The sequence below is a fragment of the Nematostella vectensis genome, chromosome 12 (assembly GCF_932526225.1).
Source record: "Nematostella vectensis chromosome 12, jaNemVect1.1, whole genome shotgun sequence".
Lineage (NCBI taxonomy): Eukaryota > Metazoa > Cnidaria > Anthozoa > Actiniaria > Edwardsiidae > Nematostella > Nematostella vectensis.
Window position 1 is genome coordinate 13,015,211 of NC_064045.1, and position 16,195 is coordinate 13,031,405.

The 16,195-nt window shown below is 38.7% G+C and overlaps 2 protein-coding genes across 4 annotated transcripts; one reads left to right on the forward strand and one right to left on the reverse strand.

Moving 5' to 3' along the window:
- Positions 1-1,580: 1,580 nt before the first annotated feature.
- On the reverse strand, positions 1,581-5,981 carry LOC5520209 (uncharacterized protein DDB_G0283697). 3 transcript variants are annotated; one of them, XM_032365208.2, is made up of 4 exons: positions 5,841-5,966; positions 4,496-4,571; positions 2,800-3,790; positions 1,581-2,595 (listed from the first exon to the last, which is right to left on the reverse strand). In XM_032365208.2, exons 3-4 carry the CDS (start codon positions 3,766-3,768, stop codon positions 2,278-2,280), a joined length of 1,287 nt encoding a protein of 428 aa, XP_032221099.2. In that variant the 5' UTR covers positions 3,769-3,790; positions 4,496-4,571; positions 5,841-5,966; the 3' UTR covers positions 1,581-2,277. The 3 variants fall into 3 exon arrangements, with proteins under 3 accessions (XP_032221099.2, XP_001640063.2, XP_032221098.2); XM_001640013.3 differs by having other exon boundaries at positions 4,496-4,692; positions 5,841-5,965; XM_032365207.2 differs by lacking the exon at positions 4,496-4,571 and having other exon boundaries at positions 1,792-2,595; positions 5,841-5,981.
- An 87-nt stretch (positions 5,982-6,068) lies between these two features.
- Positions 6,069-15,426, forward strand: LOC5520210 (arf-GAP with dual PH domain-containing protein 1). Its single transcript, XM_001639932.3, has 11 exons — positions 6,069-6,360; positions 6,446-6,579; positions 6,970-7,061; positions 8,445-8,527; positions 9,945-10,057; positions 10,883-11,029; positions 11,139-11,222; positions 11,551-11,613; positions 12,651-12,722; positions 13,072-13,294; positions 14,015-15,426. Exons 1-11 carry the CDS (start codon positions 6,282-6,284, stop codon positions 14,089-14,091), a joined length of 1,167 nt encoding a protein of 388 aa, XP_001639982.3. The 5' UTR covers positions 6,069-6,281; the 3' UTR covers positions 14,092-15,426.
- Positions 15,427-16,195: the final 769 nt, after the last annotated feature.

Genomic DNA, 16,195 nt, shown 5'->3' on the forward strand with positions numbered 1-16,195 from the left:
CCAGGTCAGAACGCCATGAGGCTAAACAAAGAAAACCCGGTCAGAACGCCACGAGGCTGAACACAGGAAACCCGGTCAGAACCCCATGGACGACAACCACAGGAAACCCGGATTGAAGGCATTTTAGAAGGTAAAGATATGCGGGGTCTGTTTCATCTCGAACTTATGACGCAACTCGACACTCCACAAGGGCCTCTTGAGCCTGGTGGCCTTATCGCTAAGCCCACTTGGGAGCTTATCAAACCTATGCAATCCTTTGGAGTACCTAAAAGATACGGAGTTTTTCTGCTAATGACCATTCAATCTTGTTGGGAAATATATTATTAACAAGGGTTGAAGTGTCATGATGTACGCCCCCTGAGAAAACAGAGTAGTTTATCCTGTCGGTCATTCTGTTTTACTGGGACAAAGGGCTAATGCTTACTTGCCCCCCACCCAATATTTTACAAATTATATGTAAATGAGCAGTGCTGAATAACGTTTGCGCATGCGCGTGTTCTAGCGAAAACAAACAAATTTAGTGTTGAATCGTTCGAGTAAAGGTACGAAAGGATGACTTAAGTCGCTGTTTTGACGTAATGTACAGCATTAAAACCATTCTGTACAAAAGATGACGAATTTGTGTGATAATGAGGGAGTCATAAAGAAAATTTTAGCCTAAGTGTTCTAGTTTTCTTAGCATTCGCCAAAATGTGACAGTTCGCCGGTAAAACGCTTCACTGGGTACCAGAGCCTCCAAACTTCTCTCGCCCAGTGACGCTAGCTTCACAGTCGGCACGGCGTTTTGGCTGAGCTGAGGCTCTGGTACCCAGGGTAGTAAAACGCCGCCATTTAAAAAAAAAGGCCGGTTTAACCGCGCAGTACTGGAACTAGTCTTGCGTTTTTCAGCACTGCTATATATAGACAGACAGGCCTGTTACAGGTCTAAGACGACATAGTCGGAAGGTGCGTTGAATAGCAGTGTCCTTAAAATTCAGATTAACTAAAATTGCATAGGGTTAAAAATTGATTCGACTATAGCTAATCGCTATCTCCTATGGGTGGTTTCTTCCTACGGTTTTGGTAAATTTGCTGTTGACTAACCAGAGCGCTACATCTTGGGGGTACGATTATTGTACGGAATTTGTAAATCCGTGAATTCAATATCGACCCTCGGGCATACTCGAGGGCCCAGCGGGTATCTTTCTTAGAAAGCCGTTAGGTCATATCTGATATGTACTTAGATATGCCCCAAGGCAACACGGTATACTCTCTCGAGGCGCGAACCCAGGATTGCCTGAAGGGGGAAGCGCAGATATAGGTATCATATGGAAAAAGCATAGTATTTGAAGATTCCCACTTTTTGGCCGCCAAGAGGGGGGGGGGGGGGGGGGGGGGAGCGCAACATGTGTACGCGCCTGCTTTAGAGATTTTAGCACCGGGAGGCTAGGCAGAGAGTTCATCTGACCATAGGGGTGCGACCTTTTGGTTTCAGACGGGTCGGAAATAGCCCCTCAAAAAACCTCGAGCAGTATACATTACAAACCTAAGCACCACTACTGGTCGCAAATTTGCAAGTAGTAAAACATAATCTAAGTACCTTCCTGTCATATATCGTCTTTAATTTGCACCCGAGAAAATGCAAAACATAGCGGTATGTATCATGAAAATAATTCGTTCAATAGAGAATTCCATAGTCAGGCACCGCGGAGCATGGGAAAGTGAGTGTGTGTTTGTGTGTCACACTCCTTGCATACTTTTTTGTTCATGATTTACTGTGACGGCATCAGTAGATTAAAATACAAACGCATGTTAAAAAATTATATCTATTTGTCAACTACAGTAGCCCTTTTGATATCAATGAAATCTGCGACTCTAAGACTCTGTGTTATGCAGCTCTGACCGCTGTCACACAATAAACCTATACTCAAAGGCACGGCGTGACAGAGCGATTACATACTAGACAGTAGTGTAAGTCTAGTCTTATCAATATATAACTATTTGCTACTGGGGTCTGCATCAGGCTACCTTTCAACCTCAGGGGAGGTGGAGTGGTCCCATAAGTGTGGGGGGAGGGGGGGGGGCAAAAGTTGGGGGTAGGGGTAGGTGGTGCTTTCAAAAGTGGGAGTTGGTGCCCCGCTCCTCCACTTCCGCCTCCCCTGGACCTAAACCCCATGGAAGTAACACTTTGTGGATCTACTCATAGACTTATCAATATAGAAATCCTTGTTATTAGGGTCAGTATCAGGCTTGAATTCAAGGGTTTGTCCCCTGCCCTTACACCTATACTCCATGGAACTAAAACTTTGTGGATCTGCTCGCAGTCTTATCAATATAGAAATCCTTGTTACTTGGGTCAGCGTCAGGGTCGTACCCAAGTCCTTTCCCTCTGCCCATCCGTCTAAACTCCATTGCTCGCTCAAACTGATTCTCCAGAGCCTTGTTTAATTTGACCTCTTGTTTCTTGGACAATGCACTGAAACTTGAAGATGGCTTGGTGTTGCTGCTACTGGCAGGCAGAGTCAACTGGTTACCTTTCTTGAATCCGCCCATCAGGCGAAGGAACTTTTCTTTCCTTTCGTCACTTCCAAAACTTGCATTCTCCCAATTGTTGAACTGGAACAAGACAAGGAAAAAAGACATAAAACCCAACTTCTAGCAGGGAAGGAGAGATGGTTTCCAAGTTTTGTTCCGAGCACTTTGGTTCAGGGTTATAATTTTTCTAACAAACAAAATACTTAATAGAAGAAAAAAACTTGTGGTCATAATATGATCATTTGTTTTAAATTTATAGCAAAAAAATCACTTAAGCATTCAAACCTTGTTGGCTGTGATTGGAGGAGTTTCCTCTGTGCCCTTCACACTTGATTTCTTGCTTGAATCTTTGTCGTTCTTCTTATCCTTTTTATTTTTCTTAGATTTCGCCTTTTCCTCACTGTCTGAGCTTTTATTAGATTCACTTGAGCTGGTTTCTTTAGATTTGTGTTTTTTCTCCTTTTTATTTTTCTTTTTCCTTTCTTTTCTCTCTCTGTCATCCTCAGAATCACTTGAGCTTTCACTGCTATCTTTGGCTTTGTGTTTTATCTCTTTCTTGACTTTCTTCTTTCTCCTCTCTCCGTCATCCTTAGAATCACTTAAACTTTCACTGCTATCTTTGGCTTTCTGTTTTTTATCTTTCTTCACTTTCTTCTTTCTTCTCTTTCTGTCATCCTCAGAATCACTTGAGCTTTCACTTGAGTCTCTTTGTTTTTCCTTATTCTTTTCCTTTTTCAGTCTTTTCTCACTGTCTGAGCTTTCCTCACAACTGGAACTTTCACAGCTTAATTTATGCCTTTTCCTCTTTCTTTCCTCTTTGCACTGTTTTTTCTTAGCCGAGACATCTGATGAATTATCATCTGAATCTTCTGAGCTGTCATGCTTTCGTTTCTTTTTCCTTGTCTTATCTTTCCTGTCTTCACATTTTCTTTCATCTGAGCCTCCCTCACTATCTGAGCCCTTTCTTGCTCTGTCATCTCTAACCTTGCCTGCTTTCTTGTCTTTCTTTTTCTTTTTCTGCTCTGGTTCAAATATTTCCTTTTCCTTATGCTCTTTCTTTTTCATTTCTGTGTCTGCATCTTCTGGGACACCTTTTCTTTCCTTTTCCTTTTTCATTTTCTTCCTTTTCTCTTTTTTCTCCCCACCATCATCATCACCATCACTTGAAATGTTACTCTGAAGCTTTTTTGCCCTTTTTCTCTCCATTTTTATTCTCTTCTCTTCTGCTTTTCTTTCTTCATCTTCAGAGTCCATGGTACGTCTACTGCAATTTCACCTACAATAATATTTTTGACAATAAGAGATGATACCAATACAACTCTACTTGGTGAGTAACCCAGAGGAGAGGGACTCACTTACAATTCCACCCAATTTTCTCAAATGCTATCTATTAGGGCCAAAAAAAAAAAGATAAAATAGGAGTATTTAACAAGGCTTGATTCAGTTTCTTAGGGTGCGATGTTATATAAAACTTGTGATCCAGGCGCATACCCAGGATTGGCCAGGGGGGGGGGGGGGGTGCGCCGTCATCAGTATCATATGGAAAAAGCATAGTATTTGAAGATTCCTTAATATGAAATGAAACACTTTTTGGCGGCCAAGGGGGGTAAGCGCACCCTGCCCACCCCCCTGTGTACGCGCACCTCAAACCCTGCCCACCCCAATGTGTATGCGCACCTCAAACCCTGCCCACCCCCCTGTGTATGCACACCTCAAACCCTGCCCACCCCCCTGTGTACGCGCACCTCAAACCCTGCCCACCCCCCTGTGTATGCACACCTCAAACCCTGCCCACCCCCCTGTGTACACGCACCTCAAACCCTGCCCACCCTCTGTGTAAGCGCACCTCAAACCCTGCCCACCCCCCTGTGTACGAGCCTGCTATCTAAGCGATTTGAACTTGGCTAGCCAACCAGCAAGGCAAAGAAACGCTTCAATATGCATTAAACGGAATCTTCCTGTCGAACCTATGATTACATACCCTGGGTACCAGAGTCTCGAGCTTAGTCTTCGTTTGTTTACTATGGGCTGACTACGAGGAGCGAAGCGACAAGCCTCTGGGGTGACAGATAGGGTTTGTGAGTTCCTTGAGTACAGATTTTGTACTCAGAAGTTGATTGACTGGCAATAACTAATCCAGTAAGGCACATGCTGATTTGTCTATCCATGACACATGACCTAGGTTGTGATAAAACCGGTTTTTCACATACACTCAATGCCAATGGCCGACACAACTACTAGAATAACCATAGAAGAATCATTTTCAGAAACCCTAGCATTTAAATTTCCCGACATCAAACAGTTAAAAAAGGGACAGAAAGGAGCAATAGTAGCACTTATTGAGAGAGAAAGACATGTTTGTCGTTCTTCCAAAGGGCTGGGGAAAGTCTTTGTGCTTTCAAGTGATAGCGTTGCTATGTGTTGTGTTAAAATCAAAACGATTGCTGAACTACTCGGCGAAACCTATAGTAATCGCTGTTTGTCCCTTGAAATCCCTCGTCGATTCACATATCAAGAAACGACAACTTCAAGGGATAACAGCATGCAACCTCTCAAGCGAGCATTTGTGTTCACGAGTCCCGAACAAATTTGACTATTTTTAAACAGACTTTGACAGCTCTGAAAGCGCACATGCTGGAAGATGATGTCATAATCGCCAAACCGGTTTTTCGAGTAAACAACAAACAGCGTTGATCCGCTTGCCTGGCCATACTGTGAGGTAGTTTAACAACAATTCCCTTATCTTGCTGTCAATAGACATCAGCACTTCTCAACAATGCTTGCTGATATTGGCATGGGGCTTAAAGGGAATGGGTTCTTTGATTTTGATACCCATCACCAAAACCTAAGCTCTCTACTATACAGGAAAAGAAGAGGTGTGGAGAATCATCAAACAACTCCAACTCTTAAAAATTCTGAGCTTTACGGTGTTTATATTATTGCAGTGATGGCACTTTTTCGTTTCAATTCCATTTCTTAGAGTTGCAGTTTGCTGTCATTGGTCACAGAAGCGTACTAGCAATATGTTAGCTGATATCGCCAGTATACAGCAGCCAAGATTGACGTTGTTTTTGTGTTGATGTTGGCAATACAATTGCAAGTGCTGTGGATCTACTTTACAGTTTAACCTTATTAATAAAATTCCGATAAGCAATCTACACCAGACACTTGTGTTTACGTGGGAGGCCACGGTTTGTTGTTTTTTTATGCCCCCTGGTGTAAAACGAGTGAAACGCAATGAAACAACTCTGAGACGAAACAGATACGTGAAGAAAACACGAGGTAATTTACCAAAAAGATTAGTCTCATTGTTATAGAAAACTCACCGAATAAAGTCCTGAGGGTATGGGGAGGGGGAAAGTCACGATTTACCAGACGAATTTTACCAACTTCCTCCACACATTTTGCACATGTCTACCGCACAACAACTCTCGAGGCACATGCGAGTTTTTGCGAGTGCTAACGGACCATATATGGCCATCGGATAATACTCGATTTATGATCGGCACGAGATCGTAAAGTTCTTCACTTTTAGATTCGAGGTTTAATTTCATGGAGACAAAGCACAGAGGAGAGCCTCTAATGTATTAATCTACTCTCGTTCTGTGTATATCTATTGTTTGTACAAGTTTCGATAATATCAAATATGGTACTGTAATCGGCATTTTTGCGATGTAACTGAAGACTTACCGAAGAAACAAGTGAAGAATACAAGCAAGCAGACGCAACACAGCCCAGAACGAATGTAATTTCCACCGCTTTTTAGGATGGAGAAAAACCGAAATGCCCTTTTAGAGCTGGCAAAACGCCCAGGAAACAATACATGCGCTGACTGCGGGGCTAAACGTGAGTAATTTTGTTAGTTTTCTTTCTAAGATGGAATTAACTGTGAGACTGTCTGTGTTTAATATCTGTTCTGTTTGATTCACAGACCCCGAGTGGGCTTCAGCAAGCAAAGGCATTTTTATATGCATCACTTGCAGTGGGGTTCATCGTAATTTAGGAACACAGATTTCTGTTGTCAAGTCGCTCAGATTGGACACGTGGACAGATGAACGTTTACAAGTAAGAATTTATTATTTGCGATGAAATGCACCATGCATGTGTGTAACCGACAAGGCAGCGGGAACAAACATTTTTGGGGATTTTTTTGCATACGAAATTTTCCGCTTCCTCATCAGTATGCAAAACTTGAAAACATTTTAGTACTTTATAAACATTAATCTATTTTAAAATCGTCCATAGAAGGATTTATTTGTTTTTATTTATTGAATTGGCGGAAGTAAATACATTAAATTCCTAACTTCAAATTATGAAATTGATAATAGCTGCAATTTACTTAACTTATCATATTACGTCATTTATGATTGTCACTAAGTTGGTTATTTTATATATCAAGTAAGAATTATTGGTCTTGATGTGAATTTTTTTAATACTTTTTGTTATCCCTTGCAGTTTATGATAGAAAACGGAAATGAGAAATCTAACGCAATTTGGGCAAAGAATGTCCCCATTTGTTACAGACGACCAAAGTGTACCGACCCTCAGTAAGTTTACTAAGCACTTATCACATTGATTGATTTCGTGGATTTTATTGTGTATTTAAAAAAAGGTTACTAAAATAGCTATGTTACAGTTGGACTAGGCTATGTACCAGGGCCATCTTGACAGCTAGGCCAATAAGGAATTAAAAAACATGCTATCTATAATTGGCGTATAATTAGTCCCCCACCATGGCTAGGAAATGTGTCAGTGCCCACCAGAAGTCTGGAACCTCCTAGAATGGAATGGAACGGAACCTCCTAAAATGGAATGGAACCTCCTAGAATGGAATGGAACCTCCTAGTAATAAAAAGTCAATATAAGCGGTTCCAAAGCAGCGACTTGTGGGAAGTGTGCAGTGGGCTCGTTTTAGTGTCAACCACAGTGTAGGACAGTCATCCAAGCTTGATTTAACAGCGTTTATTACAATCAACTCGTCCAACTATCGAACACATGCGGTGATAACCTATGAAGTAATTAACAATTCACAAATTTAGGATAAAAACCTAAGGACTACAGGCAGTTCTGTAAATCGCAAAAAGGCTAAATCAATATTTACAAATTCAACTTACGTCTGATCTCGTCTCCGGGACTTAAAGAAATACAACTCCAAGTAAGCTTGTAACTCTTCAAACTTTACTCTGACTTCTCTAACTCTGCTTCTCTGGCTCTCAACTCAACTCTTCTCTCTTCGGTTTCTCTGCTCAACTCTTAAAGATTGCTAAATGGGTACTATAATTTATAGGCAGGTGGGACGTGTCCTAAAGTAGGACGTGCCTCATTCCTAAACTCTTACTCAAAGGGAAATGCGTAAACTACAATAAATCTTATCAGTCTAATCATAGGAGAGGGTGGCTGTGCTCAAAATAGAGGAAGCCGTGGTGACTTAACTAAACAATTGTCTAAACTATCTAATCCGTTCAATTTAAATCAACGTTCTTTTTTGTATTTTCAATGTTCATAACAAATAGCAATCTGAACAGTGAACCTCTTATGCTAAGTGGCCAGCTTTTCTAAAACATTTTTGTAAATAAAAAATAGTAATGACTTTTTAGCCTTTTAACAATACTGTAGTAGTTGTTTAATTAATTTGATTTAATTGTAATCTTAGGAAGGCCATAACTTTATCAGTTTTTCTGTGTAACCCTTGTTACTATTAGTATTTTTATTGTTATTATTATTATTATTATTTTTATCCTAATATTATTCTTTCCATTTGGAAAACCCAGGTGGGATTATTTTTATAGGAGAAGAATTAGAGTTGATATTTGTAGTGATTACCTCAAATAACAACACTGGAGAAATATGAAAAATTATCATGTGAGATGGAGATGTTATTGTAATAAGTTGGAATCTTTTTAATTATCTTATCGTGTCTTCTTTTTCAGTGTTTTGAGGGAGCAGTGGATCCGGGCAAAATATGAAAGAAAAGAATTCATAGATGGTGCTCCCGAGCCTTGTTACTTATCAGGTATTAGGAGACAGGGCTTCTGGAATTATGCGGAAAAAAAAAACCTCAAAATTACGCGGGATTCTTTGCTAAATTACGTGCTAAATTATGCGGAAAATCAATCATTACACGCTGAATAACGTGGGATTTAGCAATATATTTTTCTTTAAAAAAACAATTCTTTACTAAATTGCATGCTTAATTGCACGGAATATCAACTGTTACGCCCAAACTACATTTTATGCCGAAGGAAAGCACGAAATAACTTGAAAAGGTTTATTTTTTGTGCGAAATACACCTAGCCACCAGCCAATTAAAAAGGTATTTTATTATTAGGCCTTCGCAGTTCAGCAAAGAACGCCTAGTCATTTTATTTATTTTCGAAATTTAGTTCGAAATATCGCACTCTTACAAAGAATATCTGTCTTTTTTTTACGAGGAATAGAGGTAAGAACCCTAAAAGAACACATCAGCTGTGCATTTAAATGTTTTGTCTTTCAAAATCTTGCCAATTTACGCGGGATTACGTGGAAATTTGTGGATTACACGGATAAGGCCAAATTACGCTCTTCTGCACAAGCGCGTAATTCCAGAAGCCCTCAAGAGAGCCTTAGCAGGTCTCGGAATATTGGGGGGCACTGCCACGCCCCTACTGGTCATCTCCTTGTTATATTTGAAAATATTGGGGGTGAATATGCCCCAAGTGCCTCATGCAGTATTAAAAAATATATAAATAATATTGTCAGCCTTTCTCTGTACAACCACCTATAAATTATGCTAATTTCTACCAAAAATTGCCAAATAAAGAATTCCATATGTGCTACAAATCAAAGCTGCGCTTGGGAAAACCCTTTTAACTGATGTAAAATTGATTGATTGTATGAACCATTCTCCTCGCTCGCTAATAACATTATAATGTGTATGCGTTCTCTCATTGGCCTAAGATTGCAAACAAACATTTTTCATGTTATTTCCTTTTTGTAATTATAAATCTATAATTATGTATGCTGCCCAAAAGAAGTCTTATCGAAGGCAAACAAAAATGGGTAAAGGAGCTGTTTTTGGTGAAACATACAGTATTCATTTATCTCTGGTTAATGAACACAACTATTAAGGATATTTTGATTGATTCATCTTAAAGCTGCAGTATAGCTTCAACACCTAAATTTCAAAATAAAAAACACATACTTTATTATATAAAATTTCTCAATTGTCATGACCAATGTTTTGACAATGAAAATATAGGAAACGTTAGAAAGAAGGTCAGTTGTCATTATTATTATGGTAATTATAAGCCCTTCCCTCTTTTCTCAAGGCCAGTTATGACCCCTGCAGTGTTATTGAAATTAGGGTTTTAAGCCCTTTCAAGATAAGATCACCCCATGCCTCTTTTACCAGCTTGTTACAGGGCATTTATTTTATCTATTTTATTTTCTAGGCTCCAAAACAGGAATTCTCAAAAAGAAAAAGAAGGATGAAAATCAATGGAAGGACAAGTTGTTTGTCCTAAATCAAGATGAAAACAGTTTATGTTACTTCTTGCAAGCAACTGTGAGTACTCATATTGCTTAATGTTACTTTTATACTCAGTTTAACTAGAAGTGTAGTATAGTCTAGAAGACTAAGATGGTGTGCTGATACCGGTACAGCGGGTCTCCAGTAACATAACCGCCACTTGCTACCACCATGCATATTCTACTTTGAGTGACTCTTGAGTATCAACTCATTGATTTGTTACAAATTTTGCTACGAGAAAAAATGACTCCGTTGTTTCTTGAGACCTCGCATGTTTGAGTCATCATTCTAAAACAGGTGAGTGGCGTTGTTCTGAATTACCTCATTAGAAGTGTGAGTCTTGATTCTCGAGTACTTTGAGTAATGAGGACTTGACACTCTCTAGTGGAAGTGATGTAACTCAAGCCCTGTGCAAAATAGAAGACTAAAGCAAATTCTTACCCCTAAGAGATAGCAGCTAAAAAGAAATGAATTTCCTAAATTGAATTGGGATCAGATACATACCTAGTTGCGGTAGGTTTCTCCTGTAGACTGTCAAGCCATTTGTTGGATGCTTCTTGTTTAGTATTGCTGGAAGAATGCCCATTTTAATTGGCTGATGGACCCTTTAAATGTTACTGTCAATAAAACCGGAAGTATTTACCTATCAGTTGATAAGTGGTTTATTGTAAAATACATTTCAGGTGATTTGGGTAGCCATTAGCATTAGACCCCCTAAGAGATAGTTGGTAGAATTTCATATCCTTAGATAGGTCAATCACCCACCTCTACTTTTCTCCCCCCCCCCCCCCCCCCTCACCCCCTCTGGGAGCAACCCCAAGGTTACTTATGCATTTTGCATTTTGTTGATATTTTTTTCAGGATCCCCATCCAAAGGATGTCTTGAAAATCACGGAAGTCAATGTTGTGTTTGCTGAGGAGAAGTCCGATAAGCCAAACAGCTTACAGTTTACGTGGGTGAAGGAAGGCAAAACGAGGAACTACTTTGTGTGCTCAGATTCAGGAAAGGTAGAGCAGATTGGTATTCATTAGCAATAAGCCTGCTTTATTTAGCAAACTGGGATTTTTTAAGTACTTAGGTTGTAACATGTTTTAACTTATTTAACCTGCATTGTAGGATATAGTTGATTGGTACATGGCAATCAGAGCGGCCAAGCTGAACCTTTTAGGTTTGAACAAACCAGGAGTTAAGCATGAGGATGTAAGTCAGGACTGATAGCTTGTTATTTTTCTAGGCATATGTGTGAACAGATTTGAATTATTATTTGAACAGCTCAAAATTCTAGTCGTACGACTTGTTGACTTGTTACATGTTATACAAATATTTTTTGCTTTTAACATTTTCAAAAATTTACACAATTCTCACCATTGTGTAAAATAATGATTTGATCTTGTTGCTTGTAAACAATTATAATTTAATTGTGAAAGATCCAGTGGCAAATGTGCTTTTAGTCCTGTCTAGATGCCCAACAGTATAATGATTCCCATGCAAATAGAAAAATGACCAAAAGTATGCCTTACTGTTAAAGGTTAGTCACCTATTGTCCAAAGACTTCTTGATGGAAGGCTATCTACACAAGACTGGTCCAAAGGTTAGTAATTAATGATATTTACATAAGATATATACTAGTACTGGGTTGTGGAGGAATTTTGTAAATAAACTTTAAAGAATGTCGATCAACCACTCCATTGTTAAAAATGTGGCAGCTTATTTACAAGAAAACTTCAAAATAACCAACCATGATTAAAGTCTGAGACTTTATTAATAATACTTGATTGAAAGTTTCTTAATACTTGAATTAGCCGATGGAAATGGGTCTTAGAAGGGGTAGCGATAGGTAAATCCAAGACTTGCCAAGGCACAGAGACCTGGATTTTGGAATCCAAGCCCAAGCTTTTTGTCAAATTTCGGAAACTAGCCCGAGCTTTTTTGGTCTCTTAAGCTCGGCCTGAGCTTTTTTTCCAGCTCGATTTCGGATAATTTATCCAAGGTATGTCATAAACATCAGTTTAAAAAACAATAAGTAGAGTTTATACAATCTTGCTGCAGTAGTTAAAGAGTCAGTTGGTATTGTACAGCCGAGCATAAAGTGGCAGCGTGATGGAATAAATGGTGCAGACTGTAGAGTTTTGTGTGACAGCAGCATTGTAGCAAGGATTTTTAATAGGAGGGGGCCCAAAAGGCCTTTTCAAGGCTTTGTCTCCTGATATGGACGACTACGACTGTTGAGGGACTGTATTTTTTAATGTTAAACGAAGAAAAGAACGACAACTCGTGGCAGTTCGTGGCGGACAAAACCGAACTGGACAAAACACAAAGCCACCCTATCCCTAGTCCCGCGCGGTTCGGACACAGGGCTCCCGCGCTTAACATTAGGAAAAATGCAAAATCAACATATGTAATCGTTCAAAACATCTCCTGTGTTTTAGATAATGTCTCATAAATTTACTGTATTTTTGGCTGCTTGAAGGGGGGGGCCAGGCCCTGTTGGCCACCCCCCTGCCTACGCCCCTGGACAGATAACGTAGTTTCCAGATTATTTTAATAATCCTTAAAAGGACAAAACGTCCTTAAAAGGACAAAACGTAGCAAATCTGAAAATAGTTTCTATGACTTTGATTTTCTTAGAGTAATGACGGATGGTTGAAGAGATGGTTCACGCTTGATGGTAGAAGGCTACTCTACTTTGATAAACCAATGGTAAGCCATCTTACTTTGTCATGCCCTGCGCAATTATTCCCTTTAGGTTTTGTAAGACACCCCCCCCCCCTCGTCCCTTACATGACTGACTTATCCATACATACATACTTTGTAATTCAGCCCCCCTCCCCCGATCCTTATTCATTGGTAATATAAACTTTCTCTATTTGTGGGATGCCTTTGAAAAGGTTGGAGTGCACAATGTCTTTATATTTGCTCATAACAAGCTTACATTTGGCCATAACAAGCCTTTATATTTGCTCATAACAAGCTTACATTTGCTCATAACAAGCTTATATTTGCTCATAACAAGCTTACATTTGGCCATAACAAGCCTTTATATTTTTAGGATGCGTTTGGAAAGGGTGAAGTGTACATAGGTTCCAAAGAGGAAGGATTCTCCATAACTGAGGGCATCACTACAGAGCATAAGCCTATAGGACAGTGCCTTACTCTCAAAACCCCGAATCGGGTTTACAACTTGAGTGCCGACACAGAGAACGAGCGACAGATGTGGGTTGATGCAATACAGAGCATTGTTAGTATGCCAATGACAGACCATGAAAAGAAAAGTAAGGATCAATGATAGGTCATTATAATTGTCCCAATCCTCCCTGATTGCCATCTTGCACTGCAGCTAGATGGAACTAACTGGAACTAGGACTGAATCTTTATAAGTCAGTTGATTTGTTTATTCTTCTTTTGGTACAGCCAAACCAAGGCTTCCCCAATCATACGTTGATGAGTTAATTTGATAAACGTATTGCAGGGACTTCTTCTGTTTGTCACTTTTGTCATTGAATTATTTGATGTTTAGATCAACCATCCTTAAACTTCTGTTGCAGAAATATCTGGTTTAAATTAGGTTGCAATTTAGAGTCTATGTGAGTTTAGTGAGGGTATTTACTGTTAACAGCCCTCAATTAACTTTAGATGATGGCATAAAATTTATATAACCTTTACTTTACAATAAGTTATAGTATATCATAAGCTTTAGTATTTTTTTAATCATAATCTTAGGACTTTTCTGAAAATCATGTTTCATGAAAAACTTCCCAATAAAAGATTATCATTATAAATAGAGTTTAATGATAGTCTTCCAATATGTGCGCACATGTATTGCAAACTTTAAATGAATATTATGTCCTTTTGTATTATGGCATAAAAACATGAAATAATAAATCTAATAAGATACAAAATACTTAGAAAATAGCTTGTTTGAAGATTTCATCATCAACAAATACATTGCGATCTAGATCATTTTTACTTATACATTCTTCTTCTGTTTACAGTATGGAAGGAATCTTTGGAGGTCACCAAAAACAAGCGGCGATCTTTGACAAGACTACGTAACAAATCCTTCAGCTGAATGTTTTATTGTTGTCCAGTTTTAACCTCCATTGCGACTGCTTGTAAATAGGCTCATCCAAGGAGAAAAAGCAGTAAAACAAGGAGTTTTTGCTTCAGTAAAAATCAAGGCATTAGGTTTGGAAACGGTGGAACAGCCTATCTGGTAAACTGATCTGGTCTATGCACATAGATACGTGTCATATATATGTGTTGTTTTGTTTATAGTGATAACTTTACAGGGTTATGTCTGCATACTCGATATTATGCCTCCCATTGTCTTTTTCTTAGTTATTTTAGATAGGATGTTTAATAAATTTTAATTTTCGATTGAATGTACAGAATTCATTACCAAAGCAGCTATGACAAAATTAGAGGTATTTTAAGAAAAAGCAGCTAAGTATATGTATTTGGAGAGTGCTTTTATTTGTCTATGATTCTGGATGCCATATAAACATTCCAGGATGGATATATAAATAATGGACATCTGCTTTATCGCTTTTTCTAAATTGCAGTGGTTCTACTTAGCACATTTTCCCTGAAATGGCTGGCCACTCAAGCGCTGTACTTTTAATTTCTTTTCAGCGACCATCTCTATTACTGTGGTTTTAAATGTTCTGGGAACTCTCGTCGACAATTTCCAACATCCGCTTCTGGATTCTGTCATTTAAATTTCTTGAATATTTCTCATTGACCGTCACTGTTAGTGTGAATGACTAAAACAAGAAAGATCTGTAGATCCTTTATTATATGATTCATTATACGTTATAGTACTGTAATGGTTAGGGTTAGGTACACCAGTTTGAAATTATAGATGAGAGTTCGCAGAAAATTGAAAATCACAGTAAATTACCATGACCAACTTTACAGAGTCTTGTATTATTATTTTTTTTTGGTCAGCTGCTAGAGGTTACACCACTGTATACGCAACAAAACATAAAAAGTGAATACTTACACAATCAAAGTAAAATACTGATTTTAAATCTGAAATTTCAAATATTTTAGAGAGAATAACAATTTTACTTACCTCCAGGTTGCTTCAACCGTTGCCTCAACCGTATAAAAATGTCAAGTGTTTAGCAGGGCTACTTTATAACATTGAATACCAGCTATCATTAAAGATAAAATTTACGAACATTATATAGTTTAAATAGATATAAGAATATACCTAAATTAGCATTTAACTTGGCTCTTGAATTGAATACAAGTTATCATTAAGATAAAATTAGGAACATTATATAGTTCGTGACATATAGATCTAAGAATATACGTAAACGTGCATGCATTTAGTTTGGCTCCGGAAGCCGAACCATTATATATTGCTGTCGAGAGAATAAAATAAAGAGTTAGCGAATTATTTGTGAATATGTTTTGTTGCTACTATTTTATAGTTTGGGTTGAGGGTTAGGAGAAAACATTCCACTGTAAAAAAGCCCAGCTCCAAAATTGCGCTGCAAAGCTCCCATATTGCACTGAAAAAAAAGTATGTCATTTGAAAAGATCCTCATTCAATAACCCGCATTTTGGTTGTCGGCGCACACACCTAGCTAGGCCCATGCAATCATAACTGATAAAAGGAGGGCGTTGGGGTCTAATAGGGGACTGCGCTAAGAGATCACGTGACTGTTTGGGTGGCAAACTAGCGCACGCTCAGGCTTTTAGCGGGAAAATAACGGCAACAAAAAGCAACTTGTTAAGCGCTTACGAAAAAAGCCAGAATTTCTTTTCTCAGAAATGTTTTAGTTTCATTTAAAGATTTTATTTTTTTCGTCGTTTTCTGTATGTGGTGACAGGCGCTCATTTCTGTGATTATTTTGGTTTGAATTTGCCACCCAGAAAGTTCACGTTTTCTCTTAGCGCAAGTCCCCTATTACCGCAATATCGTACAAAATTTTTTAAAATACCGTATTACCGCACTGAAAAAAATCGAAAATATTGCATACCGCACAGAAAACGAGGTTTTGAGGAGCATGCCGTCCATTTTTCCTACCATATGGAAACAGGCGCGAGTAACGCCAGTATTCAAGGCAGGAGATCACCTGGATATCAATAATAATCGTTCTATCAGTATTCTTCCAATACTATCAAAGATCCTTGAGCGCCATTTTCACGTGCAACTGTATGCT

Bases quoted from the DNA above. Each gene is read 5' to 3' on its own strand.
- LOC5520209 (XM_032365208.2), bottom strand. From the start codon at position 3,768: ATGGACTCTGAAGATGAAGAAAGAAAAGCAGAAGAGAAGAGAATAAAA. The intron at 2,596-2,799 runs GTTTGAATGCTT...GTCTTGTTCCAG, and splicing joins CTCCAATCACAGCCAACAAG to TTCAACAATTGGGAGAATGC.
- LOC5520210 (XM_001639932.3), top strand. From the start codon at position 6,282: ATGGAGAAAAACCGAAATGCCCTTTTAGAGCTGGCAAAACGCCCAGGA. The intron at 10,058-10,882 runs GTGAGTACTCAT...TATTTTTTTCAG, and splicing joins GTTACTTCTTGCAAGCAACT to GATCCCCATCCAAAGGATGT. The intron at 11,614-12,650 runs GTTAGTAATTAA...TGATTTTCTTAG, and splicing joins TACACAAGACTGGTCCAAAG to AGTAATGACGGATGGTTGAA.